The sequence below is a fragment of the Leopardus geoffroyi genome, chromosome B2 (genome assembly GCF_018350155.1).
Source record: "Leopardus geoffroyi isolate Oge1 chromosome B2, O.geoffroyi_Oge1_pat1.0, whole genome shotgun sequence".
NCBI classification, from domain to species: Eukaryota; Metazoa; Chordata; class Mammalia; order Carnivora; family Felidae; genus Leopardus; species Leopardus geoffroyi.
This window is the reverse complement of record NC_059332.1, coordinates 106,035,679-106,063,620: the sequence shown is the minus strand read 5'-3', so window position 1 is coordinate 106,063,620 and position 27,942 is coordinate 106,035,679. Positions and strand designations below refer to the sequence as shown.

The following is a 27,942-nucleotide window of genomic DNA, read 5'->3' as shown; positions in this document are numbered from 1 at the left end:
AATTTATAGATATTAGCTCTTTTTGAGCTCAGAGGTATAAATACTATTTTTAATCCCCATTTTACAGATGAGAAAAATGAGGCACAAAAGTATATATATTTGCTTAGGGCTGCATAGAAAGGGATGGTATTGAATGAACTAGAGAGGGAGTAACTTGATTTTAACCCAACTGTCTGATTTCAGGGGCTTTTCTTACCCACTCAGCTGTGTATTGAAAGTCGTATACAGCTCAGTTCAGCTTCTTTTTCTCATTTAGTTGACTCTTGTCCTGATATTTTAGAACAAACCTACTTGACCTCTGATTGTCCACGCGCATTGCCATGGCTTGGAAACATCTCTACATCTAGTTATGAAGTTTACCTTTACTTGCATTTACTGATATAACTCTGGTCCCTTCTGCCCAGGTCTCAACTTACCTTCTTTCTGATTCTTTCGGATCTTCCTCTTTGCTGACAACTCCACACTGGACTCTTCTTTAGCATGTCAACCTTAAAAATAAAGCAGCCAGTTATTTCACTAGCAATATGGGTTTATTCAGGAATTAGCAAAGGAATTGCAATTTGGGGTGAGCAAACTATGGCAAACTGTAGGTAAGCCCAGAGAACAGAGGGAATGTAGGTTTTTATAGAGGAAAGAGGGAAACTGGGGAGGGTTGTTTTGAACAAAAGTTCACTGGAGAAGAACAGAAGTTTGAGATTGTGTTAGTGCATTGTTGCTGGAGTGTGGAGGGATCTTCCTTCTTTTTCTTTAAAAAAAATCCCGTGTAAAAAATGTCCTCCTTGGGGCGCCTGGGTGGCGCAGTCGGTTAAGCGTCCGACTTCAGCCGGGTCACGATCTCACGGTCCGTGAGTTCGAGCCCCGCGTCAGGCTCTGGGCTGATGGCTCAGAGCCTGGAGCCTGTTTCCGATTCTGTGTCTCCCTCTCTCTCTGCCCCTCCCCCGTTCATGCTCTGTCTCTCTCTGTCCCAAAAATAAATAAACGTTGAAAAAAAAAAATTAAAAAAAAAAATGTCCTCCGTGTCAAGATAATTCTTATCCTCCTTCTTGCTGCTGGTTATGCAGGGTGCAAGGAGTGGTACGTGTGTGAGAGCTCCCCCCCATCAGGGCTTCTTGATTCCACTTTATTTATTTTTTAATTTTTTTTTAACGTTTGTTTACTTTTGAAACAGAGAGAGACAGAGCATGAACAGGGGAGGGTCAGAGAGAGAGAGGGAGACACAGAATCTGAAACAGGCTCCAGGCTCTGAGCTGTCAGCACAGAGCCCGATGCGGGGCTCGAACTCACGAGCCGTGAGATCATGACCTGAGCCGAAGTCGGACGCTTAACCGACTGAGCCACCCAGGCACCCCTCTTGATTCCACTTTAAATGAGGTTTCCTTTATTTTTTGAAAAAGGTTTTCCACTGCATATTCCAGTCCCCGCGATTAAGTGTCTCACACCATAAAACAGGGTGGGGAAATGGAGCTGTGCTTTGTTTGTGTAGTTATAAAAGCTAAAAATGAACTATAAATAAAAGAATCAGCAGAGAAGGGTTGTGCTAAGCCTCTCTGGGGGCTAGAACCTCAGATGATGGTGGCTTTCTTTTTTCTGGGTCACAGGATATTCTGGTACTATGGACTTTAATTAGTCCAGATTCAGTATCTATAATGATCAGAATGGTGTCAACTTTTAATCAGAAAGAGTGAGGTCGTGGAAGTTTGTATTTACCCATTTTAAGTTTCTTACAAAAACTTATTATGTTTTCTCAACCAGAGTAGTGATTATTTATTTTTTTATAAAAGAAATTGTATCCTCTAAGGTCAGGAACAAGGCAAGGATGCCTGCTTTTGACACTTCTTTTCAACATTGTACAGGAAATTCTAACCAGAGCAATGAGGCAGGAAAAAGAAATAAACCATCCAAATTTGAAATGGGGAAGGAAGATTATCCCTGTTTGCAGATAATATGATGTTATATGTAGACAGTGCTAAAGATAGCACAAAAAACTGTTAGAACTAATAAATTTGTACAAAGTCAACACATGAAAATCAGTTGCATTTCTATTCTCTAATAATGAACAATCTGAAAAGGAATTTAAGAAAGCAATTCCATTTACAACAGCATCAATAAACACACAATACTTAGGAACTAACTTAATCAAGGAGGTCAAAGTCTTGCAAAATAAAACTATAAGGCATTTCTGAAACAAAGAAGACATAAATAGACATCCCATATTCTTGGATCGAAAGACAATATAGTTAAGATGTCAATGCTAACACATAGCAACCTACAGATCTAATGTAATCCCTATTAAAATCCCAGTATCTTTTGTAGAAATAGAAAGACATGTTCTAAAATTCATATGGAATCTAAAGGGACCCCAAACCCTAAAAAGAACAAAGCTGGATGACCCATACTTCCTGATTTCAAACTTATAGTGATAAGTTACAGTCATCAAAATAGTGTGACATTGGCAAAAAGACAGACATATAGATCAATGGATTAGAATAGAGTCCAGAAATAAATCCTATTTGGATAGTCAAATGATTTTTGACAAGTGTGCCTAGACTATTCAAAGGGAAAAAGACAGTCTTTTCAAGAAATGGTGTTGGGAAACTGGATATCCACATACAAAAGAATGAAGTTGGACCCTTACATAATATCATATGAAAAAATTAACTCAAAATGGATTCATGACCTAAATGTAAGGCCTAAAACTATACCACTCTTAGAATTAAAAATAGAGCAAAAGCTTTACAACATTGGATTTGGCAATGACTTATTGGATGTGGCACAAAACAAAAGCAACAAGAGAAAAAAATAGACAAATTGGACTTCAGTAAAATTAAAAAAATATGCATCAATAGACACTGTCTAGAGAGCAAAAAGGCAACAACATAATGGAAGAAAATATTTGTAAATCATATATCTGATAAGGGATTCATATCCAGAATATATTGAGACTCTTAAAATTTAACAACCAAAACAAACCAAATGACCCAATTCAAAAATAGGTGGAGGATTTGAATGGATATTTCTCCAAAGAAGATACACAAATGATCCATAAGCACAGGAAATGATACTCAACATCACTAAACAATTGGGGAAATGCAAATTAAAACTAGAATGGTTACTCTCAAAAAAAAAAAATCCAGAAAAATAAAAGTGTTAATGAGGATGTGAAGCAGTTGGAACACTTGTGCATTGTTGGTGGCAATGTAAAATGGCATAACCTCTGTGCTAAACAGCATGGTGGTTCCTTAAAAAATTAAAAATAGATTTACCATATAATCCAGCAATTCCACTTGTGGGTATATACTCAAAATAAAGCGGGGTCATGAAGTGATATTTATACACCGATGCTATCTATCCACTTCTTATTGAATTCACAATAGCTAAAACATGAAAGCAATCCAAGTGTCCATTGATGGAGGAATGGATAAGCAAACTTTGATACATACATACAATGGAACGCTATTCAGCCTTAAAAATGAAGGAAATTGACTATTATGTTTTCTCAATCAGAGTAGTGATTATTTATTTTTTTATAAAAGAAATTGTAGGGGCGCCTGGGTGGCGCAGTCGGTTAAGCGTCCGACTTCAGCCAGGTCACGATCTCGCGGTCCGTGAGTTCGAGCCCCGCGTCAGGCTCTGGGCTGATGGCTCAGAGCCTGGAGCCTGTTTCCGATTCTGTGTCTCCCTCTCTCTCTGCCCCTCCCCCGTTCATGCTCTGTCTCTCTCTGTCCCAAAAATAAATAAACGTTGGAAAAAAAAAAAAAAAAGAAATTGTATCCTCTAAGGTCAGGAACAAGGCAAGGATGCCATGTTCAACATGGATGACTCTTAAGGACATTATGTTAAGTGAGATCAGTCCTGTCACAAAAAGACAAATAGTGTTTGATGACACTTATGTGAGGGATCAGAGTATTCAAAATCACAGAGACAGAAAGTAGAATGGTGTCTGCCAGAAGCGGGGGTGCGGGTGGGGGTAAAGAATGGGAAGTTCATGTTTAATGGGTAGAGTTTCAGTTTTGCAAGAGGAAAAGAGTTCTGGAGATGGATGGTGGTTATGGTTGCACAACAATATAAATGTACTTAATACCACTGAACACACTTAAAAATGTTAAGACAGTAAATTTTTGTCATGTGTATTTTACACAATAAATAATTGGGGGGGGGGAAGCAAGCTCAAGTAGTAAATCAGTCACAATTTTGGAAAATAGAAAAAGTAAAGTGAAATAACTTCAGCCCTGGGGAACATACCATTCCAAATTCTAGCCCCTTGTACAGTGCCTGAAAGTAGCACCAATAAATGTGTGTTGCCAGTTGTGATGTTACTAATGTTTAGAAGACACAAAATATTTTACATTATAGAACAACTAAATATAGAATCCTTTGGAGTACAACTACTTGTACATATAAAAATAACTTACTGGGACACCTGGGAGGATCAGCCCGTTAAGCGTCTGACTTCGGTTCAGGTCATGATCTCACGGTTTGTGAGTTTGATCCCCACGTTGGGCTCTGTGCTGACAGCTTGGAGCATGGAGCCTGCTTCAGATTCTGTGTCTCCCTTTCTCTCTCTGCGCCTCCCACACTTATGCTCTGTCTCTGTCTCCCTCTCTTTCAAAAATAAATTTAAAAAAATAAAAATGATTTATTATTTTTTTAAATTTTTATTTAAAAAAAAATTTTTTTTAATGTTTATTTTTGAGACAGAGAGAGACAGGGCATGAACAGGGGAGGGTCAGAGAGAGGGAGACACAGAATCCGAAGCAGGCTCCAGGCTCCGAGCTGTCAGCACAGAGCCCGACGCGGGGCTCGAACTCACAGACCGCGAGATCGTGACCTGAGCCGAAGTTGGCCGCTCAACCGACTGAGCCACCCAGGCGCCCCTAAAAATGATTTATTGACAAGATGAGCAATAATGAGAATTGTAGTGTGAATTGGGATACACGTTCTGGGACAGTGGATCGTTCTGTTATGTACCATATTCCTGGCACCCAGCCCCCTCACCTAGAAGGAAGTGGTTTAGTAAGAGAAAACTGGACATTCTCAGAACACTCCATGGTCCTTGCCTGTAAAAAACAAAACAAAACAAAACATATTAATGACTACTATGGGGAAAACAAGACGCCAGACTGATTAGCTGATTTTCAGAATATTAACCAGTTGACTATATGCATCTTTTATTATTCAGGTGGGTTTTTGTGGCAAGATGTAGTTGTAACAAGAGAGTCCTGAGAGCATTAGATGAAACGGACACCCTTTCTTCTGATATGACAGACAGAGGTGCATGGCGAATGAAATCTTCCTTTCTCCCCAGAAAATGCAGACCTCCCCACAGCACCCTTTGCTTCTTCCATTGGAAGCCATAGTGTGATGTTACGATGGAAATCTGCCAACATCTCTGGAGTAAAATACATCATTCAGTGGAAATACGCACAACTTCCTGGAAGCTGGACTTATACTGAGGTGTGAAAAGCTGCCTATGTACATACACAGATTTTTTTTTCCAAATTATTAGAAGTGCCAAATTACTGCATATATTATAGGCATAAAGACATTTTGGAGAAGATTCAAGTATAATGTGAGTGGTTGGATTAGATGAATTTTAATCTCTAGTACTCCCACACGTTGATGCTAAATCCTTTATTTTAGAAGAAAACATATTATTAGACACATATTTTGTTCCTTCAGCACAACATCACATACTCAATACTCATAAACATTGATCCTTATCTGCCCATCCCACCCACAGTGATTCCAACTAGGAGGGAGGGCAAGAAGGTCACTTAGAACTGTCCCTTTTAGGAAAGCAAGCATAAGCAAGTTCAGAGAATAATCCCAAGACACTAAGTATATTAACATAGAAAAGGTAAAGTAAAACCTTGAGGTACATGGAAGAGGGCTGAATCCATAGTTTTGCAATTTTGAAGAAGGAGGGACTTTTGGTGTGAATCATGTCGACTGACATCTGGATGGCTCAGCTCTAAGCTCCAGGCCTCTGTTTTTTCCTGGTCTGACGGGCCCTGGGTCACCCCATAGCCAAAAAAGTCATGCATCTTTTACAAACTAATCTGTGTTCTTGAGTCGCACCGTGCGGTGGTGATTCTGTAAATGCTATTAATCTCTCATTGATGTAGGCTGTGTCCAAGCTCTCATACACAGTAGAATCCCTGCATCCCTTCACTGAGTATATTTTTCGAGTGGTCTGGATCCTCACAGCCCAGCTACAGCTGTCTTCTCTGCCAAGTCCCAGTTACAGGACTCATCCTTACGGAGGTATGGTGCACCTGTGTTGCTTATGAAATGAGGAGATTATTCCAAAGTTTTAGTTTGGTTTGTGTTTATTTTAAATAACGAAATAAATGATTCCTTCATCAATCGATCCGTTCAGTAACTGAGTACTTCACTATGTGTCAAGTCGCTATACCTCTGGGATCAACTGGCACTCTAGGTGCTCCCTGTACCTCTGTGGTCAATACAGAACTCCCTGTTCTTGTGCTGCTCACCTTTTGGAGGAGGAGACATAACTCTAAGGAGTAAACATAATAAATAAGGAAAGTAGATTGTAATTGGGAAGGTGCTGTGTACTATGGTAAGAGGAACATTTTTTAAAAATTTTATTTATTTATTTTTGAAAGAGACTGGGGGAGGGGCAGAGAGACAGGGAGAGAGAGAATCTCAAGCAGGCTCCATGCTCTCAGCCTGGAGCCCCATGCAGGGCTCCATGTGGGTCTCCTAGAGGGGCTGCACGCTGGGCTCGATGCAGGGATCACACTCACAAACCATGAGATCATGACCTGAGTCAAAATCAGGAGTCAGACACTTAACTGTCTGAGCCACCCAGGCGCCTGGGTAAGAGGAACATTTTGAACAGGGTCTGTCTGTTAGGGATTTGGAAATGGGACATGGGGTGAAGGACATCAGGTATTAAATAAGGTAGTCAGTATAAACCTCAATAAGCCACTGAGAGTTAAGGATGGTTTTAAAGCAGAGAAGTAATTGCTTCACATGCTTCTTAAAAAAGGTAATTTTGTCAACTACACATAGAATGAATCGAGGGAATGAGAGAGATTTGAAAGCACAGACGTAGTGTGACCAGCATGGAGGTTATGATAATACTTTAATATTTTAACAGACATGATTTTTTAAAAAAAATAGCACAGTTTTTGGAGCGGTTTCTGATTTCTTCTTTTGAAGATGTGACTTCCACACCAGGAAAAGGATTCAAGCTTAGAGCATTTCAGGGGGATAAATGCCTGGGACGGACAATGAAGGAGAGTTGTCTGGTGCCTTTACCTGCAGGGTTAGCTGAATGGACCTGGGGGGCTTACTCCAGGCAGATGGTAGATGTCCCTACGCCTCAGTTCTGGAGATTTGGCAGTGTGCAAAGAGCCTCACACTGAACTAGGCCATGCCCGGAAGCATGGCTGGACAGCTGATGAAGCTGGTTGAGGAATTTTTCCCCTTCCCTGACTAGTGCCCTCTTACTGTTGATCAGATTTTAGGCTGTGTGTGGCCACCCCTGCTGATTATTCCCTGACCATCCTCAGAACCTCAGGTCAGACACTGGCCTAGGACAGTATTGGAAATGTTCCCAGGCAGAGCAGAATACATGGATGCTTCTTTGTTCAAACTGGTGTCTCATGCATCCTAACAGCGCTGGAGCATTTTCCGATGCTGGAGAGATAGCATGATCCAGGGCGCATGGCTAGTCAAATCAAAATAATGAAGAAGGCAAATTTTGCTTTCCATTTCTGGGCCTTTCTTCTGGATTTGTAAGCTCTCATGCCCTCCAGGTATTCTGGACCCACACTGGGTATCCTTTTCGTGGATAGCGCCTTATTCTTCGATTCTTTCTCACTTTTCTAGCCACGTTAAAACTTACAGGTCTCTGTTTTGTGTTTCATGCTTCATGGCCCTCTTCTTTTCTTGATGGGAAATGTATGATTCTAGATGGTGCCCTGATGAAGATAATTTCTTTTTTTTTTTTAATTTTTTTTTGAACATTTATTTATTTTTGGGACAGAGAGAGACAGAGCATGAACGGGGGAGGGGCAGAGAGAGGGAGACACAGAATCGGAAACAGGCTTCAGGCTCTGAGCCATCAGCCCAGAGCCCGACGCGGGGCTCGAACTCACGGACCGCGAGATCGTGACCTGGCTGAAGTCGGACGCTTAACCGACTGCGCCACCCAGGCGCCCCTGAAGATAATTTCTTAACCAAGTGGAATTGTTATTAGTCAGGGATTATCTTGCCCAACCTGACCAGCCTTTTGGGGAGGATTTTTGTGGGAGAGATTTGGACAAGAATCACAGCTCACCATGTAGGTGGCATCTAACTTGCTCAAAGCGAAGCAGATCATGTCTGAGCATTGACCCTAATGAATTAGGTTTTTTGACATCCTGATTCTGATTAGTGAAAGATGATTTGTACCCCTCTGCTCACCAAGGTGACTGAATGCGTGGAGCAGAGGAGTGGACACAATGAGGCTTGTGTTTTTCAAAGATTAGTCTGAGAGTTGAGGAGGAATTGTATCAGAGAAAGGCCAAGAGATCAATTAACAGGCCCTTTAAAAACTCATCCACTGTGAGGGTTGAACTGTCTTATTTCTACCAACTCTCATTAGTCAGGAGTGATGCAGAGCATTTGCCAAACGTGTTCAGAGGGAGCGAAGTCTACACAAGAACAAAGTGACATCAGAGTATGTCTTTCTCTGGGAAGAGGAAATAAAAGAGTGTGGTTTCAGGGGTGGGAGTTACGAGAAGTAGGTGGAGGCATGAAGGCAGATAGGCTGTTAGATCATTTGTTTTTCCTTCTGCTCTTTGCTACTTAGATAGCTTCTAAAGTCTGTGAGTGAATGCTTAATTAATTCACGCATGTTCCTTGAATCCTTCATAAGGGAGAGGGTCCTGCCTTAAACACAGTCAACTTGGATTCCAAGGGACCCTGGGAGCTGGGGTAAGGAACATACAGTCTGGGCCAGCACAGCTGAGGCCAGCAAGAGGGAAGCACACTGTTCTAAATTTTGCTTATCTGAACCTGTATCTTCAGCTGGAACTAGTCAGGCTATAGCACTCTCCTGAGTGAGAAGGCCCAGGACTTACTTCTTCCAACTCACGTTAATCATTGACTTCTGTTTTATTATAGCTTCTCCTCTCCTCCCGCACCGGGCACCACCCTACAGTTTCAATTCATTCAGCTCTCCGGAGATTTTTGATAATTTTTTTCCAGAACATTTCTCCTATTTACGTACCTCCACATTTAATTTTATTTCATAAAGGAGATGCAAGGAAAATAATACTTGAAAGAGTCCCTCAGGAAAGTAGCTAACTGGTCTCATTCAGGGATCAAGAGTCGCAGCTCATAGATATCTTACCACCTCCTATCACTTACTTTGAATATTAATACAAATATTTAATTTACACTTCAAAACACAAAACTTTTTTCCTATCCTATTTAAATTTGTGCCTGTAATTTTCCTGCTCACCATGTCACCATTACTTCTTCCAGTTCCGGAAACTGCTCCTTCCATCAGAAATATCGAGAGCTCAAGTCCCGACACTGTGGAAGTCAGTTGGGCTCCACCACAATTCCCGGGAGGACCTATTTTGGGTTATAACTTAAGGCTGATCAGCAAAAATCAACAACTAGATTCAGGGACACAGAGAACCAGTTTCCAGTTTTACTCCACTCTACCAAACACCACCTACAGGTAAGAATTAAGTGGTGCAAGGTAATTGTAGCCAGCATGGCTGCAGGCATAGTAATTATTGAAGAAATATGGCCCCAAAGTTGTTTAAATGTATTTGGAGAACTCCCCTTGACTTTGTGCTGTTGGGTTGAAGTTCTTGTAGCTTTCCTCAAGTTTGTGTGTTAGATTACAGTGTCCTAAGCAAAAACATTCTCAAGTATTTCTATTATATTCAGAGGATCCTTATAAAGAGGCACTAATAAAGACACCGTATACACCATGATACCATTTCTTTATTTAATCCAACATGAAAAAAGTAAGGAGGTGAAATTCTATTACTGGTGCTTTATTATTTTTTTTTTTTTATTAATCGTTAGGGAGATTATTTTATTACTGTTAGCTTTTCTAGCATTTACTAACACCTCTTTAAATTAGGGTAGGAATGGGGGTCATGTAGATAGCAGAGTTCAGCTTTTGACCTCTGTGACCCTGACCTGGTCTACGGGGAATGCAAATAAGGATGTGATTGATGGTCGTTTCAGGGCTGAGCAGTGGTACCGAGAAACTAGATACATGCATTGCCACATTGTTCTTTAAATAGAAATATTGCTCCTTCTCTTTTTATCTCATGTTCACACCATGCCATGTGAAACACATCTCTCCAAATTGTTTTTGGAATAGGTTTTCCATTGCAGCAGTAAATGAAGTTGGTGAGGGGCCAGAAGCAGAATCTAGTATTACCACTCCATCCTCAGCAGGTACAGCCTGGGAATGCTCCTTTGTTACTTGGAACTGAGGGGTGGCAAGGGTGGGTTCAGCGCTCAGAGTCCGGGGTCATCTGGTGGAGCCCAAGAACCCCACCTCTTCTGCCCAAATAAACACTGTCTTTTGGCACTTGGTAAGCTTTCGGTTTTAAATGAATCCCCTTATTTGGCAAACAGAAGGAAGTTATGAGACCCATGTTCTTAAGTCAGAATTTAGAAGTTTAAAACTTAGAATGAAAAATTTAGGGATAAAAAAATGGCCTCAAGCAAATCCTTAGTTTCAGATGAAATCACTAGTGATTGTGACTCATATTTAGATACTTAGGGACACATATAATCTTTTTGCCCTCAACCCCGTTTCATATTATGTATCATCAATGAATACATATCAGATATTTGTTTCTTCCATTCTCCTTAAGGTTTTAAAATATATCTGGATTTAATAATTGACATTTTACCATTTTTAATATTCAATCTACCAAATTAACTTTTGTTATTTTTTTGCCAGTATCATTTTTGTTTTCACTTTGGCATTTCAACAATTGCCTTGAGAGATTGAGTACTTCCTGTATGAGGCCCGTGTGGGAAAAACAATAATGAATTGTCTGCACGCATCTATGCCAGTGTGTATTCAATGTCATCTATCGCTGGCCTTTGGTTTTTTGGCTGTTACCGGACTCTAGGAAAGGAGAGACATTTCTGTTATGCAAGAAGCATCCAAAGGGCGAGTTAAATATAGAACAGGCTTGAGGTTGTTGTTACTGCAATTATTGCATAACTTTTATTAATTGCCCTAAAAGTGTTCGTCGACGCACACGGCATCAGTCTCCAGTTGAGTGGGACGTCAAGCAGAGCTCTGCAGTCCTCAGATTTCATTGCTCTAAGGACTTCTCTCTGGCCTCAAAGGGAGAGATCATTGAAGAAGAAAGAGACAAGCAATGTCTGTCTGGTGTTATGCAACAAGCCAGTCTGGCCTGGGCTGGCCCACCTCCACCAAGCAGTCACATTCTCATGGCTGGGGGTAACGAGCTGAGCTCCTACTTGGGGCAAGGCTGTTGAAAACGGTGATCCCTTATGTGATCTTATTCTGGGGGCCCTCTGGGGCACATATGTATAAATCCTACTTGATTGACATTGTACTTCGCTCCCCTCATCATGGACTAAATGTGATTTGTACTGCCGTTGAAATGTCCCAGTGTCTTCAGACAAAAATCTGACCAGCCTCTTTCAAGCATTAGTTGTCTTGCTTTGAAGGATGGTAATAGGTTCTTTTGCGTGTGTGTCAATGTGTATATGGTTGGTCTGTCTGTAAATCGTGTTATTGTTTTAGTTCAAGAAGAGGAACAGTGGCTCTTTTTATCCAGAAAATCTTCTCTAAGAAAGAGATCTTTAAAACATCTGGTAGATGAAGCACATTGCCTTCATTCAGATGCTATATACAGTAATATTACAGGTCAGTATAATGAAAGAAATGTTCCCTTAGTGTGAAAAAAAAAAGATCCAGACTGACTTCTGTTATGATCTCCTTATTAAAAATGAAAAGAAATACATTTTCTGTCACGTACTTTTTTTTTCCTGGTTGTTGTATAGTAACAGACATGTATTTGCATGGCTCTTCTAGGAATATCGATTAATGTCCACCAGCAAGTTGTGTATTTCTCTGAAGGAACTCTCATATGGGTGAAGGAGGCTGCCAACATGTCTGATGTGTCTGACCTGAGAATTTTTTACAGAGGCTCAGGATTAATTTCTTCCATCTCCGTAGACTGGCTTTATCAGAGGATGTATTTCATCATGGATGAACGGGTTAGTCTGAGAATTTAAAGTGAACAGCTAGATATTGACACTCACATGCATTTCTCGGTATATTTACAAGTAAACATAATTCATTCCATAAATACTCACTGAATATTTGCTATGTTCTAGACGCTGGGTTAGCAATGAATCACAGATCTGGTCTATAGGCGGGTCTAGAATTTACCTAGGACTAATCCTGACCTACCTTTAAGTCATCTTTATTTGTGATTTTTTAGAGCCACGGATTTATTACATTTGTGATAACTCACTTTCCATAAGAGAGTGGTGGTCTCTGTGCTATCACTAGGTGAGACTACCAATCATGATTAAAATCAACTGCAGGCAGTTTAAATTAGACAATAGCCAGGGATAACTTTAGTAGGTTTCTGAAAATACAGTATAACTGAAATCTTTAAGGAGACACACTTGATGTTTTCAAGTTTCCTTATTTCAAAGGGACAAGCTTATTACAATCACCATTGCTGGAAGCCCATAAACTTGGATTTAGCTTAAATATTAAAAAATAGTTGAGGAGTGCCTGACTGGTTCAGTCAGTCGAGCATGTGACTCTTGATCTTGGGGTTGTAAATTCAAGCTCCACGTTGGCTGTACAGGTTACTTAAAAATCTCTGGGGTGCCTGGGTGGCTCAGTTGGTTGAGTGTCCAACTCTTGATTTCAGCTCAGGTCATGGTCCCAGGGTCATGGGATTGAGCCTTGTGTTGGACTCTGAGCTAAGTGTAGAGCCTGCTTAGGATTCTCTCTCTCTCTCTCTCTCTCTCTCTCTCTCTCTCTCTCTCTCTCCCCCCTCCCCCCGCCTGCCTCCCCTGCTTGTGTTCTCTCTCTTTCAAATAAAAAAAAAATCTTAAAAAAAGTAGTTGAGTGCTTCCACAAGCCAGAAAAATAGGTTTTTGTATTTCATTGATGTAAACAGGATACACACTCATTAGGATATAGGATATAAAACTGACTTTTAAGGTTTTTTTTTTCTTTTTTATACTTTGAAAAGTGATCGGTGACTAGTAAATTCTAAGCACAGAACAGATGCTCGGGAATACTTATTGTTAGAGAGGGTGTGGGGGTAGGGGACACAGTGAAAAAATAAAAGAAGAAATACTTGTTGCCAAACTGAACATAGACAGACACTGATCTATACTGATGCATGCTTGATTCTCTAGGTATACACCTGTGATTTAGAGAACTGCTCAAACACTGAGGAAATTACTCCTCCGTCAATTACCACACCTCAAAAAATTGTGGCTGATTCATACAATGGGTAAGTGTTAACCTTATGATGATGGATTCTCTTCCTTGGCAAGAATCTTTGGGAAACTTGCTTGATAATGAAACATCATAGAATTAGAGGAACCAATCTATAGATCTTATTTCAAATAAAATAAAATATAATTTTAGGCAAAGTTTTCCTTTTATAGAGCCACGAGGAAATTTCTTGCAAACTTGAACTACAACTTCTCAAGTTGAGTAGATTTTCCTCTCCTTCACGGTAAAATATGGGTATATGGGAAAGACCTCTTGTGGGGGACTCAGGGATAGATTCCAGTCCTGGATTTGTCACTTTATGGCATGACTCCGGGTCCCTTTGCCCCCTCAACACTCCCCGCGGGAAGTCCTTTCTGACTGCTTCCTTTCATCGTACTGTTTCTTTTGCTGAGCAATTCAACACCAATTCATTTCTCTGGTCTGGTTCTCACACCTATCAGAAACTGGCTTTCCAAGATAGCTGCTATCACAGGTATTGATGGTTAATAACACAGGTATTAATGGTTAATAACAAGGACACAGGTATTGATGGTTAATAACAAGGAAAAATTTCCTGCTATAAATATCTATTTTTCCCCCACAAATGAAATGGACACATTTTAGCTCAGCTGTCCTCCTTAAATTGCAGTACAACTTGTAGCAAGTAACTTTTCGTTTATCTATTCATATGTGGATGATAACAATGCTGGCCCAGTTGGGTTATTTTGAGTATGACATGAGGTATTCCCTGTGAATATATGTTGTGATCTCCAAATGCACATAAATGTGAAGGATGCAAACACAGAAAATTATTTTGTGAATGTTATTTCTTAAATGTGACCGGATAATAACAGGTTAATAACAATAAGCAAGGCCAATGTTTGTAAGATTACTTTTTTTTTTCTTTCCTGTAGGAGTAAAATTGTTTTCGTTTTGAATGAAAACAAAGTATATAGCCCAAGGCGCTTTTTATTTTTCATGAATTGACATTCTTAAAAACAAAGGTTGCTCATGGTTGATCTGAAATCAAGTTTTCTATTCATATTTGTTCGTACTTTACTAGTTACTTATTTTATCTTAGGATTGAATGAATCACTGAATTCAAGAATGTGTTTGAAAAACACTGTGATGTAGGATAAGTCTTTTGGATTCCCTGAATATTATTTTTCTCATTCGTAAAAGTCTAAGATCCTATGAAATGGAACTTTGTTGCTGGCAATTACACAGAAAGCCTCATTTTATAAATAAACTTCATCTACTAAAATAATAATAAATATATTTATACTATTATGTGTAATAATATTATATTATTATATTTATAATATTACGTATAATAAATGTAATAAGGATAATAAAATTCACCCATTACATCAATCACTCAAAATTCATCTTAGTGAGGTTTTTGGTGGCTCTTTTTTTTTCCATTAGGATAAAACTGTTTTGTGCTTAGATTTTGAAATGTGACTAGAAATATTAACGATAATTGATATTAATTGGGCACTTAGTATGTGCTTCTGAGTGTATTACTTCCAAAAATTCATTTAGTTCTTGTTCATCCCTATGAAGTAGGTACTTTCGCTATGTCAGTTTACAGATAGGAAAGTAAGGCACAGGTTAGTAATGACACAAGATTGCACGGCTCTTTTGCAATGGGACCAGTACTTGGCTCCCAATGTCTGTCTTCTAATCATCTCCCTATACAATAATAGGGTTTCTGTAAAAATCAGGATATAACTTTCAGCAACACTTTGTTTGTGATGTTCCTAAGGAACTCCAAATGTGTGAAATCATTTATTCTCCTGGCATTAAAAATGGTTTCCTTTGGACTCCTGGGTGGCTCAGTCTGTTAAGTGTCCGACTTTGGCACAGGTCATGATCTCACAGTTCAGTAGTTCAAGCCCTGGATCGGGCTCTCTGCTGTCAGCGCAGAGCCCGCTTCATATCCTCTGTCCCCCTCTCCCCTCCCCCACTCTCCCTCTCAAAAATAAACATTAAAAAAAAAGCATTAAAGAATGGTTTATGTTGTTATTTTGCACCAGTGAATTATTCACTCGTTGAGGCTTCTAAACTTCTTCCCTTCTTCCCCACCCCTGTTTCTCTTTCTCACCTCTGCCTTCTTCCCCCCTCCCCCCCACACACCCCAGCTCTGTTAACTTTCACTTTCTTTTCTTTCCCCTCCAAAGTGGCAAAGAGTATTAAAGACCCACACTCCTCTTTACTTCAGTACAAGGATTGTAATCTTCATGCCAAATCTTCCTCTTATCTACCCTGAAATCCCTTTATATTCCCTTAATAGCTTTGAATTTGGTAAACAAAAGCAGGCAGTTAAGAGCCAAGTTGTTTCTGCTTTTTGCCTGCTACAACCCTTTCTTTTTAAAAATTTTTTTTTTTTTTTTTTTAGCGTTTATTTATTTTTGAGACAGAGAGAGACAAAGCATGAACGGGGCAGGGTCAGAGAGAGGGAGACACAGAATCTGAAACAGGCTCCAGGCTCTGAGCTGTCAGCACAGAGCCCGACACAGGGCTCAAACTCACAGACCGGGAGATCATGACCTGGGCCGAAGTCGGCCACTTAACCGACTGAACCACCCAGGCGCCCCGCTACAACCCTTTCTTAAGACAAGAAACATAGGTTAACATCTCAGCGTGGAGTTTATATCTCAGATATTATTCTAGCACAGGAGTGGAGCATATTGATAAAGATTTGGGACAGCCATCAAGGAGAACAAGAACGGGACTGAATAGGACAAAGAAAATGATTGGACAGTTGTGATGAAATGTTGGAATCCTGTCAATCCACAGGGTTGTGATAAGAAAGATTTACTAAGCAGAAGTATACTTTTGTTAGCATCTGTCTCCATGATCACACATTCAAAATTAGCTTCATCCAAATTAATAGTTTTATGTTTTAGTTCAAATTCTATTTACAGATTTGGTTTATCAGTGAAATATTTTGGTGGTGTTTTTATTATTAAAAACTCACCTTCACTGTTGCCATGAGATTTCCATTGGCTTCTCCTAACTGCTGGGTGGTCCATCCCAGCTGTTTTGCTGTCTTGTGGGGTTTTAATCTTTATGATTTGTAAAATGGTAGCTCTATTGCCCCACTCAACTGTAAATATTAAAAAAAAAAAACTTAGTCTACTCCAAAATGCAAAGTAGTTTTACTATTATATTTATATACTATAAGATATTTATAGCAAAATAATAACTGGCTTTAAAATAGGTTAAACATTTTTGCTTTATTTTATCATTCACAATGCATGGGAAAATTTATTGAAAGAATTAGATTTAAGAATATATGCATTATGGAGAAAAGTGTTTTACAATAAATAACACATGTGGGCATGTAATTTTTATATAATATGCTTTCCTTTAAAAGTAAGCTTCATTAGGGGGCATCTGGGTGGCTCAGTCAGGTGAGCGTCTGACTCGGGCTCAGGTTGTGATCTCGTGGTTCGCAAGTTGGAGCCCCACATGGGGGTTGCTGCTGTTAGTGCAAAGCCTGCTTCCTCTGTCCCCCTCTGTCTTCCCCTCCCCTGCTTGCACTCTCTCAAAATATAATTAAACATAAAAAAAAAGTAGGCTTCATTAGAAAATCTTAAAGACCCTTTCTGCTCTTAAATTTTCTGATTCCTTAGAAAGTCACATATATGGTTAGAGACAAAGCATTGTTAAGTGAGACTGAAATTTTGCAATGTTTCAGCCTCTAACTTAAATGAATAGTGCGTATCTTTAGTAAATACCTTTACTCTTTTGCACCTTGGGACACCCTGGACTCAGTGACTGGTAAGATCAGAGGTTCTGACTGCACAACAGGACAAAGTGTTACCCTCACCCTTGCATTGGATCACACCCGGCTTCTTTTGCTCCTATGTCAGGTACGTGTTTTATCTCCTGAAAGACGGCATTTATAGAGTAGATCTCCCTGTGCCATCTGGTCGGGACTCAGAAGCCCTGCGTATTGTGGAGAGTTGCACGTTAAAGGACTTTGCAGTGAAGCCACAGTCCAAACGAATCATTTATTTCAATGACACCGCTCGTGTCTTCATGTCAACGTTTCTGGACGGCTCTGCTTCCCATCCTGTCCTAGCTCATGTCTCCTTTGCCGATGTGAAGAGCTTTGCTTGTGAAAACAATGACTTCCTTGTCACAGATGGCAAGGCTGTTTTCCAACAAGACTCTTTGTCTTTCAATGAGTTCATCGTGGGATGTGACCTGAGTCACATAGAAGAGTTTGGATTTGGGAACTTGGTCATCTTTGGCTCCTATGCCCAGCCGCACCCCATGCCGGGCCGCCCCCAGCAGCTCTCCGTGCTCTTTGGCTCCCACCAGGCCCTGGTTCAGTGGAAACCCCCTGCCCTCGCCATAGGAGCCAGTGAGTACCCCCTCCCCAGTGTGGTTTCTGGCCTTGATGGAAGGAGAGTTTGAACTGCTTGACATGCCACTCAATTTTGAGAACCCGTAGGTGATTATTCAGTCATCAACCAGAAATGCTTTTTAACTCCAGAAAAAGTGCTTATACATTTGTTCTGCATTTATTATTAGGATCTCTGTATTCACCATGTATATCCCAACAGAATAGTTTGCACATTCATTGAATGTCACCCAGGGGCCAGGCACTGACACTGTGGTCTGAGTGAATGTATTAGCCAGAGGGATAGAGAAGGTGGGTTGAGATTTGGACCCATCTAGACCTGACATGAATTGGAGCAATTTCTTAAAGCTCTTTGAACTTGAACTTTCATCTCTAGAGAGGCGGTGTGTATGGAGGGTCAGCAGGTGGGCTCTGGGGCCAGCCTACATGGTTTCAAAGGCGGGCCTTGTCATTTATTAGTAGAATGATCCTGGGCGTGCTACTTAACCAGCCCATGTGTTGTTTTCCACTACTGGAAAACCAGAATGTTACTTACATATTTCTGTGGGATTGTCATGCAGATTAAATTAAGGTGCTTAAGGAGGGCACCTTTTGGGATGAGCACTGGGTGTTGTATGGAAACCAATTTGACAATGAACTTCATATATTGAAAAAAAAAATTAAGGTGCTTACGTAGAACACTTAGTATCTAGCACAGAAGTGGGCAAACTTCTTCTGTAAAGGAAGGACTAGATAGTACATATGTTCGGCTCTGTGGGCCATATGGTCTCTGTCATAGCTACTCAAGTCTGCCGTTACAGTGTGTAAACAGCCATAGATGATATGTAAATGAGGAACTGTGGATGTGTTCCAGTACAACTTTATTTACAAAAACAGGCAGAGGGCCAGATCTGGCCTGTGGGCTGTAGTTTGCCAACTCCTGATTCTAGACTATTTAGCAAACATGGGCTATTTTTTACCTTACGACAAAGCTAACTACGCCTGTTTGCTGTATATTTCAACTGCCGTATAGGAAGTTTTTGTTGTTGTTTGTTTGTTTGTTCTTGTATAGTTTGGATTTCTAGAGGAAGGTGCTATGCAAACACTGAGAGTTGTAGTAGAGATTCATCATTAAACGCTTTTTCTTTAGGAGCCTGGTTACACTTAGCGGTATTATAGAACACCCTCCTGACAATTTTACGTAGCCACACATCTAGCTTCGACTGAGCTTGACTCTGATTGGTTAGAAATGATGTCTCCTTCGACAGAGCAAAAGCTATGGTGTGGCTGGAATGGACAGTGTCCTAGTCATATCATGAGACTAACCCTGATGACTGTCGGGGTAACAGGTTTAACTGCCCAATTACCCTTCCACTCAAGATGAAGGTGTAGATGAATTTACTGGCAATTTTTTGTTTGCCCTTGTCTATGTCATCCTTGTCAGTAATGTTGTTTAACTCTTCTCATTAGGCCCCTCTGCCTGGCAGAACTGGACTTATGAGGTGAAAGTATCAACCGAGGACTTTCCTGAAATCACTCGGATTTTCTCTAACATAAGTGGGACTGTGCTTAACGTGCCTGAGCTGCAGAGTGCTGCAAGATACAAGGTTTCTGTGAGAGCCGGTTCTCCCAAGGGGCCAGGCCCTTGGTCGGAGCCCTTGGTGGGCACCACTCTGGTGCCAGGTGAGGAAACGGTTTTTTTATTTTTTAAAGTTTATTTATTTTGAGAGAGAGAGAGAGAGAGAGGGAGAAAACGAGTGGGGAAGAGGCAGAGAGAGAAGGAGAGAGAGCCCTCCAAGCAGGCTTCATGCTGTCAGCACGAAGCCTGACGTGGGGCTTGATCTCATGAACTGTGAGATCATGACCTGAGCCGAGATCAAGAGTCGGATGCTGAACTGACTGAGCCACCCACGTACACTGAAAATATCCTTGATTTAGGGAGTAATTCTGACAAAATAGGCTTATTCTCTGTGTCCTTAAGAGTTCCTCTCCTCCAGGGTGGTAAAGAAATTAGAATGAGGGTGCATTTGTCACTTGAGTATGTGTTCATTATCTGGATTAGGAAAGCAAATAAGGCATTGTGTGATATTGAATTTACATTTCTAAATTGTTATTTTAAACTTTTCAAGATATTTTTGAGGAAACAATATCGTTTCTTCTTCTTTATGGCTTTCTTCTTTCTCGTGGTTTGTTAAGTGATAATAGCCCTGGAACTCAGAAGGTCATAGTGAGAGAAGTTGAGGGGCTCTGAATTATGCTGAATTCCATCCTCTTGGCTGAAAAGGAAACGGAAAGATAACTTTTATGTTTGTATTGCTATTGTTACCACGGTGGCTTTTGGGTGCTCTGCATGGGATCACGGCAACCAATATCCAACGGGGCAGGAGGATTGTGCCACGACGATGACATTGCTCTGGAGGCAATGTCACCACACAGTTCTTTTCACATTCAACTTCAATTATTTATCCAAAAATCACAAAACGTGTTTAATATGATAGGTAATTTTATTAGGCACATGTAGCCATTCATGTCCTTCCACAGTGTTTTTCAAACGTTGATATTCTTATACTTTATAAAGGAAATCTTGGGGTATAAGATGTGTCCCTTAAAACGTGTGCCTTCTGCAGTATTTCTTTTCTTTTCTTTTTCCCAAACAGCTTCAGAACCACCGTTTATCATGGCTGTGAAAGAAGATGGGCTTTGGAGTAAGCCATTAAATAGCTTTGGCCCAGGAGAGTTCCTGTCCTCTGATATAGGAAATGTGTCAGGTAAACACCAAATCCCTTGTTCGCTTGGACGTCAGGATTCTACTTATAAGGCTTCCTACTCTCTTCAATACATTGAAAGAATTGAGTGTTTGGGTAGTAGGACAATAATGAAAGGAAAAAACATTCAGCGAACTACACTGCCAGTGTAGAAATATCAGTTCTCAGGTATAGGTGCTATTTATTATTTCACAAAAGGTGAGGCTATTTATTGATGTATTTGAATGTATTTGAGGGGCACCTGGGTGGCGCAGTCGGTTGGGCGTCCGACTTCAGCCAGGTCACGATCTCGCGGTCCGGGAGTTCGAGCCCCGCGTCAGGCTCTGGGCTGATGGCTCAGAGCCTGGAGCCTGTTTCTGATTCTATGTCTCCCTCTCTCTGCCCCTCCCCCGTTCATGCTCCGTCTCTCTCTGTCCCCAAAATAAATAAACGTTGAATGTATTTGAATCTGTCAACGTTGTCTCATGGTAACAGCCTATCTGGTTCCACTTAAAAACAGCTATACTTAAGTAATTTGTTATGTTTGCTGTAAGACTGAAGCACTTTCGGCATGGTTGCATGAAGTTCTAAATACAATGTAAGAAACAATTTCTTGACACAGAGGAATATTAAGTAAGAAGTGGGTCATTTTGCCTAGAACACATCGGAATGAAGGAAAAGTCTTCGTTGTAGGGTGATGCAACAGTGAACTTGCCTGCAGATGGCACCTTCTATAACTATATTACTTATTTGATCTATTTGCTGGGCCACTAAAAGTACAGCAGCATTTCTTACCAACGTAGGAGTTGGACTTAGGAGGTAGCATGGTAATGGTACGAAGAATGATGCTTTGGGGTTGTCTTCACTCTGGGCTCCCCATTTTTATCTTTGAGGCCTTGGGAAGAATAGATAATCTCACTGAGTCTTGGGTTCCCCGTGTCAAAAATGGGGATAATTCCTACTTCATACCTTTGTTTTCAGATTTAAGTGAGATACGTAAAGTGCCTGGGACAATGTTTGGCAAAGAGAGGTGCTTGGTGAATATCAATTCCTCTTCCTAGTCCCCCGGGGTTGAGCTTTTGAGATAACATTATAGAAGTATTCTTGATAGATCCCTGTAGTTCTAATGGATATCATATTAGTACGTGCTTTCAAATTATGTGGAGGTACAGGAGTGATTTGCTGACTCACCATGTTTATGCTGGCATACATGAAAAATAACTGCTACTAATTCATTTTGTTTTGAGACATGGACTGGTATAACAACAGCCTCTACTACAGCGACACGAAAGGTGATGTTCATGTGTGGCTGCTGAATGGGACGGATATCTCAGAGAATTATCGCATACCCAACATTGCAGGAGCAGGGGCTTTAGCTTTTGATTGGCTGGGTCAATTTCTCTACTGGGCTGGAAGGACGTATGTGGTAAGTTAAAGCTCAGCATTCTGGATGCTCTAGAACAATACCCAACCACTTCAGTGGCTGGGAGTTTTCATGTCGTTTTTCATACTTGTGTGCCACCTATGCTATTATTTATTTAATATTTGTCTCTAAACATACTCACTTTTTAGCTAAAAAGGATTTATGGGTAAAGAAAACTTTATATCTCTCTTTGTTGTACTAGTTATATATTTTCAATAATAGCTTTTTTAAAAAACTTTTTAATGTTTATTTATTTTTGAGAGAGAGAGAGACAGAGTGTGAGTGGGGGAGACGAAGAGAGAGAGGGAGACACAGAATTCAAAGCGGGCTCCAGACTCTGAGCTGTCAGCACCGAGCCCGATGCGGGGCTTGAGCCCACGGACCGTGAGATCATGACCTGAGCCAAAGTGGGGTGCTTACCCGACTGAGCCACCCAGGTGCTCCATAATATCTTAAATATATTAAAATGTTCACCTGTGGGTCAGTGCCCTGGAGGAAGATGGCATACTCCAAAGACCCAGTGAAGGAAACCCAATGGAGGGACTATTTTCAAAGGTGTGGAGAGGGCTAAGGAAAATGAGCAAAGGATGGTGAAACATGCCCTGGGCTAGTAAGTGTGGGAAGTTAGAACCACCTTTAGGCACATGGGGGCACGGGGACGAAGGGGGAAGAACATGGTAAGGGCTGTAGCTATGGGAGTTGCTGACGTGAAACCCAGCCACTGTCAAAAGGTATGTTCTGGAAAGGAGTGGCCTAGGGGAGTAAGCACCTGAACCCTCTTTCTTTCTTCCCTCTGATCTGCCCTCACTTCCACTGGCTGCATGCCACTGGAAGCCAGAGAGTGAGAGTCCAGTTGGTGTAGTCTATGGACACCAGCCTCCGCAGTTATAGAGTGGGGTGGGGAGGATGGAGAGTGTAGCTGGATGCAACCTGAAGACGTCGTGTACGTCCGTGTTGTGGTACATTTTGAAGAGAGGGATGGTTAGCGATGAGCATACTGGTCTGAAAGATCAAGAAATACAGTCCTGGAATCATTTTCTAATCAGGAGGGTGCTTGTTGTCCACTTATTTATTCATTCAACAATCATTTATCTGTTACCAATGTGTTGGGAGCCATGAAGATAGGCATAGTAGGGAATATAAAGTTAATAGTAGATATGTATCTGTTTTAAAAAATCAGCTTTAGGAGGCATAACTCACATACAATAAAATTAATTTATTGTATGAAATGTACTGGGTTTTAGTATGTCCAGTGTTGTGCAACCAACCCTCGTTGTCCTTGCTCTTTTGATGAGATAAAATACATATATAAATAATAGAAGAAGGGGTGGCTCAGTCAGTTAAGCAGCTGACTCTTGATTTTGGCTAGGTCCTGATCTCATGGTTCATGGATTTGAACCCTGCTTTGGGCTCTGCACTGACAGCATGGAGCCTGCTTAGGATTCTCTCTCTCCCTCTTTCTACACTCTCCCCTCAAAAAAATAATAGAAGAAGCATACAAAGCAATGTATTTAGAGGCAAAGCAATGTGGTGTAGTCTGAATTCATAAGTGCCAGTGATATGCAGGTGGAATGGAGTTGAGTGGGGTAAATCTGAGAATACACCCTAAAATTGATTAGTTTAAAAATAGTTAAAAAAGAAGTTTTGAAGGAGGAAGTGTAAGAGTGAATATAAAAACTGGTTTCAAGTATTTTCTCTGTCTCTTATAAAACTGTTTAACTCTAGTAAAAATTACTTAAATTCCTTGAACCTAGTTAACTTGTGATAGAAATCCTTTAGAAGCATAATGTTAGGGTTACAAAAGCTAATATTTCAAGATAAAAATGTTCTGTGCCTGACACCCAATAAGTACTCAGTAATGGCAGTAATTAATATCAGGGAAATATACTGAAAAAAAGCAGCAAGGAGAGACGTCATCATTTATCAGGATGTATACATCTTCTCCAGGAGTCTAATCAAATACACTTTTTTTTTAAATATCTCTCTCTTTTTAAAAATTTTAATCCAAGTTGGCTAACATATAGTGTAATAATGGTTTCAGGAGTAGAATTTAGTGATTCATCACTTACATACAACACTCAGTGCTCATCCCAACAAGTGCCCTCCTTAGTGCCTATCGTCCATTTAGCTTTCCCCCCCCACCGACCTCCCCTCCAGCAACCCTTAGTTTGTTCTCTGTCTTTAAAAGTGTCGTGTGGGCTGCCTCCTTCTCTGCTTTGATCTTATTTTTTTCTTTCCTTTCCTTTATGTTCATCTGTTTTGTTTCTTAAATTCCACATATGAATGAAATCATATGACATTTGTCTCTCTCTGACTTATTTTGCTTAGCATAATACACTCTAGTTCCACGTTGTCGCAAAAGGCAAGATTTTATTCTTTTTGATTGCTGAGTAACAATCCATTGTATGTATATACCACATCTTCTTTATCCATTCATCAGTCGATGGACTTTCAGGCTCTTTCCATATAATTTGGCTATTGTTGATAGCACTGCTATAAATATTGGGGTGCATGTGCCCCTTCAAATTGGCATCTTTGTATCCTTTGTATAAATACCTAGTAATGCAATTGGTATCCAATACATTCTTATCTAGCAGTGTTGTATGATTAGGAAAATGTATGATTAGGAAAAATAAGTATTTTAATTCAAAGTAAATTTGCCTCCTTTTTTTCCCTAGAGTCCTGAAAAGAGAGAAGCTCAACGAGGGCAGCTTCCATGACTGTTTTGCTCCCAAGGCTTTGCACACTACCCAGTATACAGTGCTAATAAACATTCGCAGTGGGAAGAATGTAACAATTTACTAACGATTGCAACACACTATTAAAATTTTTTTTTTTTTTAGCATTTATTTATTTTTGAGACACAGAGAGAGCATGAACAGGAGGGTCAGAGAAAGAGGGAGACACAGAATCCGAAACAGGCTCCAGGCTCTGAGCCGTCAGCACAGAGCCCGACACGGGGCTCGAACCCACGGACCGCGAGATCATGATCTGAGCCGAAGTCGGACGCTTCACCGACTGAGCCACTCAAGCGCCCCTGCAACACACTATTAAGAAATGACAATGTCATTTGAAAATTATTAATCAACCCTACTATTATGTTTTATAGATACAAAGGCAGTCTCTGTTGACAGGGCACACGGACATTGTGACCCATGTGAAGTTGCCGGTGAACGACATGGCGGTAGATTCGGTCGGAGGATATCTCTATTGGACCACACTACACTCAGTTGAAAGCACCAGGCTAAACGGAGAAAGTTCCCTTGTAATACAGGCACAGCCTTGGTTTTCTGGGAAAAAGGTGACAACTTAAAAATAAGACCTGATCATTTAGCCATACTAAATAGTGCTATCGAATAGTTACGATAATAATACTGTTTCTGGGGGCGCCTGGGTGGCGCAATCGGTTAAGCGTCCGACTTCAGCCAGGTCACGATCTCGCGGTCCGTGAGTTCGAGACCCGCATCGGGCTCTGGGCTGATGGCTCGGAGCCTGGAGCCTGTTTCTGATTCTGTGTCTCCCTCTCTCGCTGCCCCTCCCCCGTTCATGCTCTGTCTCTCTCTGTCCCAAAAATAAATAAACGTTGAAAAAAAAAATTAAAAAAAATATAATACTGTTTCTGCTTGTTGGGAATAGTTAAGGTAGAATCTGAAAGGAAATACTGTTACAGTAAGATCTTGGTGTAACCAAATTTTTTCTAAGTCTTATTTAATTGTCATTATAATTAAACAAATTAAGATACAATATGGAGATTTTTACACGTTGCTGTATCTTGAAAGGACCCGCACTTCAAAGCACTTTAATTTCTGACTGTTTTTATAATCTTCAGGAATTGTATTGGCTATTTTAGAGCTTCTTATTGAGTAATGAGTAGATGTTTTATTATCTTTGATCAATTTTGGGTACTGACTGCTCTAGAAACTGTGACTCCTAGACCAATTATTTCACTTCTCTTTGCTTCCTTGTCTGAGAAATGGGAATGTTAGCGATTGTCCTACCTCTTACGGTTGTTGCAAAGATTAAATGAGATAATTAATGTGAGATGCTGAGAACAGTGCGAGGCACATGGTAACTACTCAGTGGTTAAGCTCTTATTATTGCAACTAAATCTGAAAAGCACACCTGATATAGGAGCATTTCTAAAACAGATGTTACTTCCTCAGCTTCTAGAAGCAAAACATATTTTTCTTGATCTTCAACTTCTACAAGCAATACCTATCTTCTTGATACCCTGTAGCTATCATCTGAAATTTCTGAATTTTGTCTTTCCTGTTCATAAATTTCTGAATTTTGTGTTTCTTGTAGGAAATTTAGAAATCACAGCAAAGCATGAAAAAGAAAGAAAGCACTCGTACTATTTCTACCTAGGATATTCCTTAATTTTTTTTTTTTTTTTTGACGTTTATTTATTTTTGGGACAGAGAGAGACAGAGCATGGATGGGGGAGGGGCAGAGAGAGAGGGAGACACAGAATCGGAAGCAGGCTCCAGGCTCTGAGCCATCAGCCCAGAGCCTGACGCGGGGCTCGAACTCACGGACCGCGAGATCGTGACCTGGCCGAAGTCGGACGCTTAACCGACTGCGCCACCCAGGCGCCCCTCCTTAATTTTTTTCTTATTGTTTTAATCATTTTTTTTCTGCCAGTAGAGATAAATCACCCATAATATAAATAAACCAGATCATTTATAAACAAATTATTGAGTCACATGATCCCCAATTCTAGGATTTTTAAAAATTATTTATTTATTTATTTATTTATTTATTTATTTATTTATTTATTTTTTAAATTGAGATATAATTGACATAGAACATTACATTAGTTTCAGTTGTATATACAGATTATAGCACAGATATTTAAAATAAATGCAATTTTTTTTCCACAGGCATTTTTTTTAAAGTTTAACTTATTTACTTTGAAAGAAAAAAAAAAGAGAGTGAGCAGGGAAGGGGCAGCAAGAAAGAGAGAGAGAGAGAGAGAGAGAGAGAGAGAGAGAATCTCAAGCAGGATTTGCACTGTCAGCGTAAAGCCCCGTATGGGGCTTGAACTCACAAACCATGAGATCATGACCTGAGCTGAAATCAAGAGTCAGACACTTAACCAACTGAGCCACCCACACTCCCCTAAAAGAAATACAAATTTACGCAGAGATTAATCATTTCTGTCAAATAATGAAAACATCCCTTAATTTTATTTTGGAAACTTTGAGTCTGAATATAGGAAAAGTATATCTTTTTATGTCTCTATAAGTGCTGGGGGAAAGCACTTTTATTTTTGTAAAAGCATATTAAAGATAAAAAAAAATATTATCTCAAGAGTAACTTTCTGTCTGTTCCTGGGACTTTGTCAGTAATGTCCCCCAGTGCTCTGATCTTGTTGTTTGAGTAATGTTCACTCTGGAAAGTTCTACAGTGGCCATAGGGACTTTTTTGTAAATGAGTGGAAAACTAGATTTCTCAGCATGTGTGGGGAAACACATCCTTCTTTAAATTCCCACTCCAAATCCTTCACAGGCTGGGGAGTGCTGCTTGTACAAATCTATAGTTTGGTCCCATGGTTTGATGTCTTACCCATCTGCCTCCATTAATGCTAGTGGGTGTTTTGAAAGTAACGTATTTTGCACCGAGCAAAACTCTTCATTTCACTGTCATTCGTTCCTTCATATGTTACTCATAAATTTATCATGGAACCATGAGATACTGTGCAATCAATAGGTATAATAAAATAAACAGCCAATTATTTATAGAAAGGCTTGATATTTGTGTGATTAAAAGGGAGAATGCAGTGAGACATTCATCTAAAGTGAAAAGATAGCCGCTGCCACATCTGATGGATCGGGTGGGCTCATATATATATGTAGTGCACGTTACCACAGGATTAAACCTCAAGTTTATAGTTATGCCTTGTTGGCATTTCCAAGGC

The 27,942-nt window shown here is 40.2% G+C and overlaps 1 protein-coding gene across 8 annotated transcripts in view; it reads left to right on the top strand.

Moving 5' to 3' along the window:
• Positions 1–27,942, top strand: part of ROS1 (ROS proto-oncogene 1, receptor tyrosine kinase) — a 120,613-nt gene that overhangs the window by 16,351 nt on the left and 76,320 nt on the right. For all 8 annotated transcript variants that reach the window (XR_006717517.1, XM_045499390.1, XM_045499388.1 and 5 more), the window contains 12 exons: positions 5,306–5,454; positions 6,126–6,264; positions 9,499–9,700; positions 10,361–10,437; positions 11,774–11,896; positions 12,065–12,249; positions 13,417–13,514; positions 17,380–17,876; positions 19,326–19,538; positions 20,513–20,623; positions 21,847–22,025; positions 25,132–25,323. Coding sequence is in view for 7 of the 8 variants with exons in the window: in XM_045499390.1 (XP_045355346.1) it covers positions 5,306–5,454; positions 6,126–6,264; positions 9,499–9,700; positions 10,361–10,437; positions 11,774–11,896; positions 12,065–12,249; positions 13,417–13,514; positions 17,380–17,876; positions 19,326–19,538; positions 20,513–20,623; positions 21,847–22,025; positions 25,132–25,323 (2,165 nt within the window). In the remaining variant the exon portion in view is untranslated. The remainder of the gene's footprint in view (positions 1–5,305; positions 5,455–6,125; positions 6,265–9,498; positions 9,701–10,360; positions 10,438–11,773; positions 11,897–12,064; positions 12,250–13,416; positions 13,515–17,379; positions 17,877–19,325; positions 19,539–20,512; positions 20,624–21,846; positions 22,026–25,131; positions 25,324–27,942) is intronic.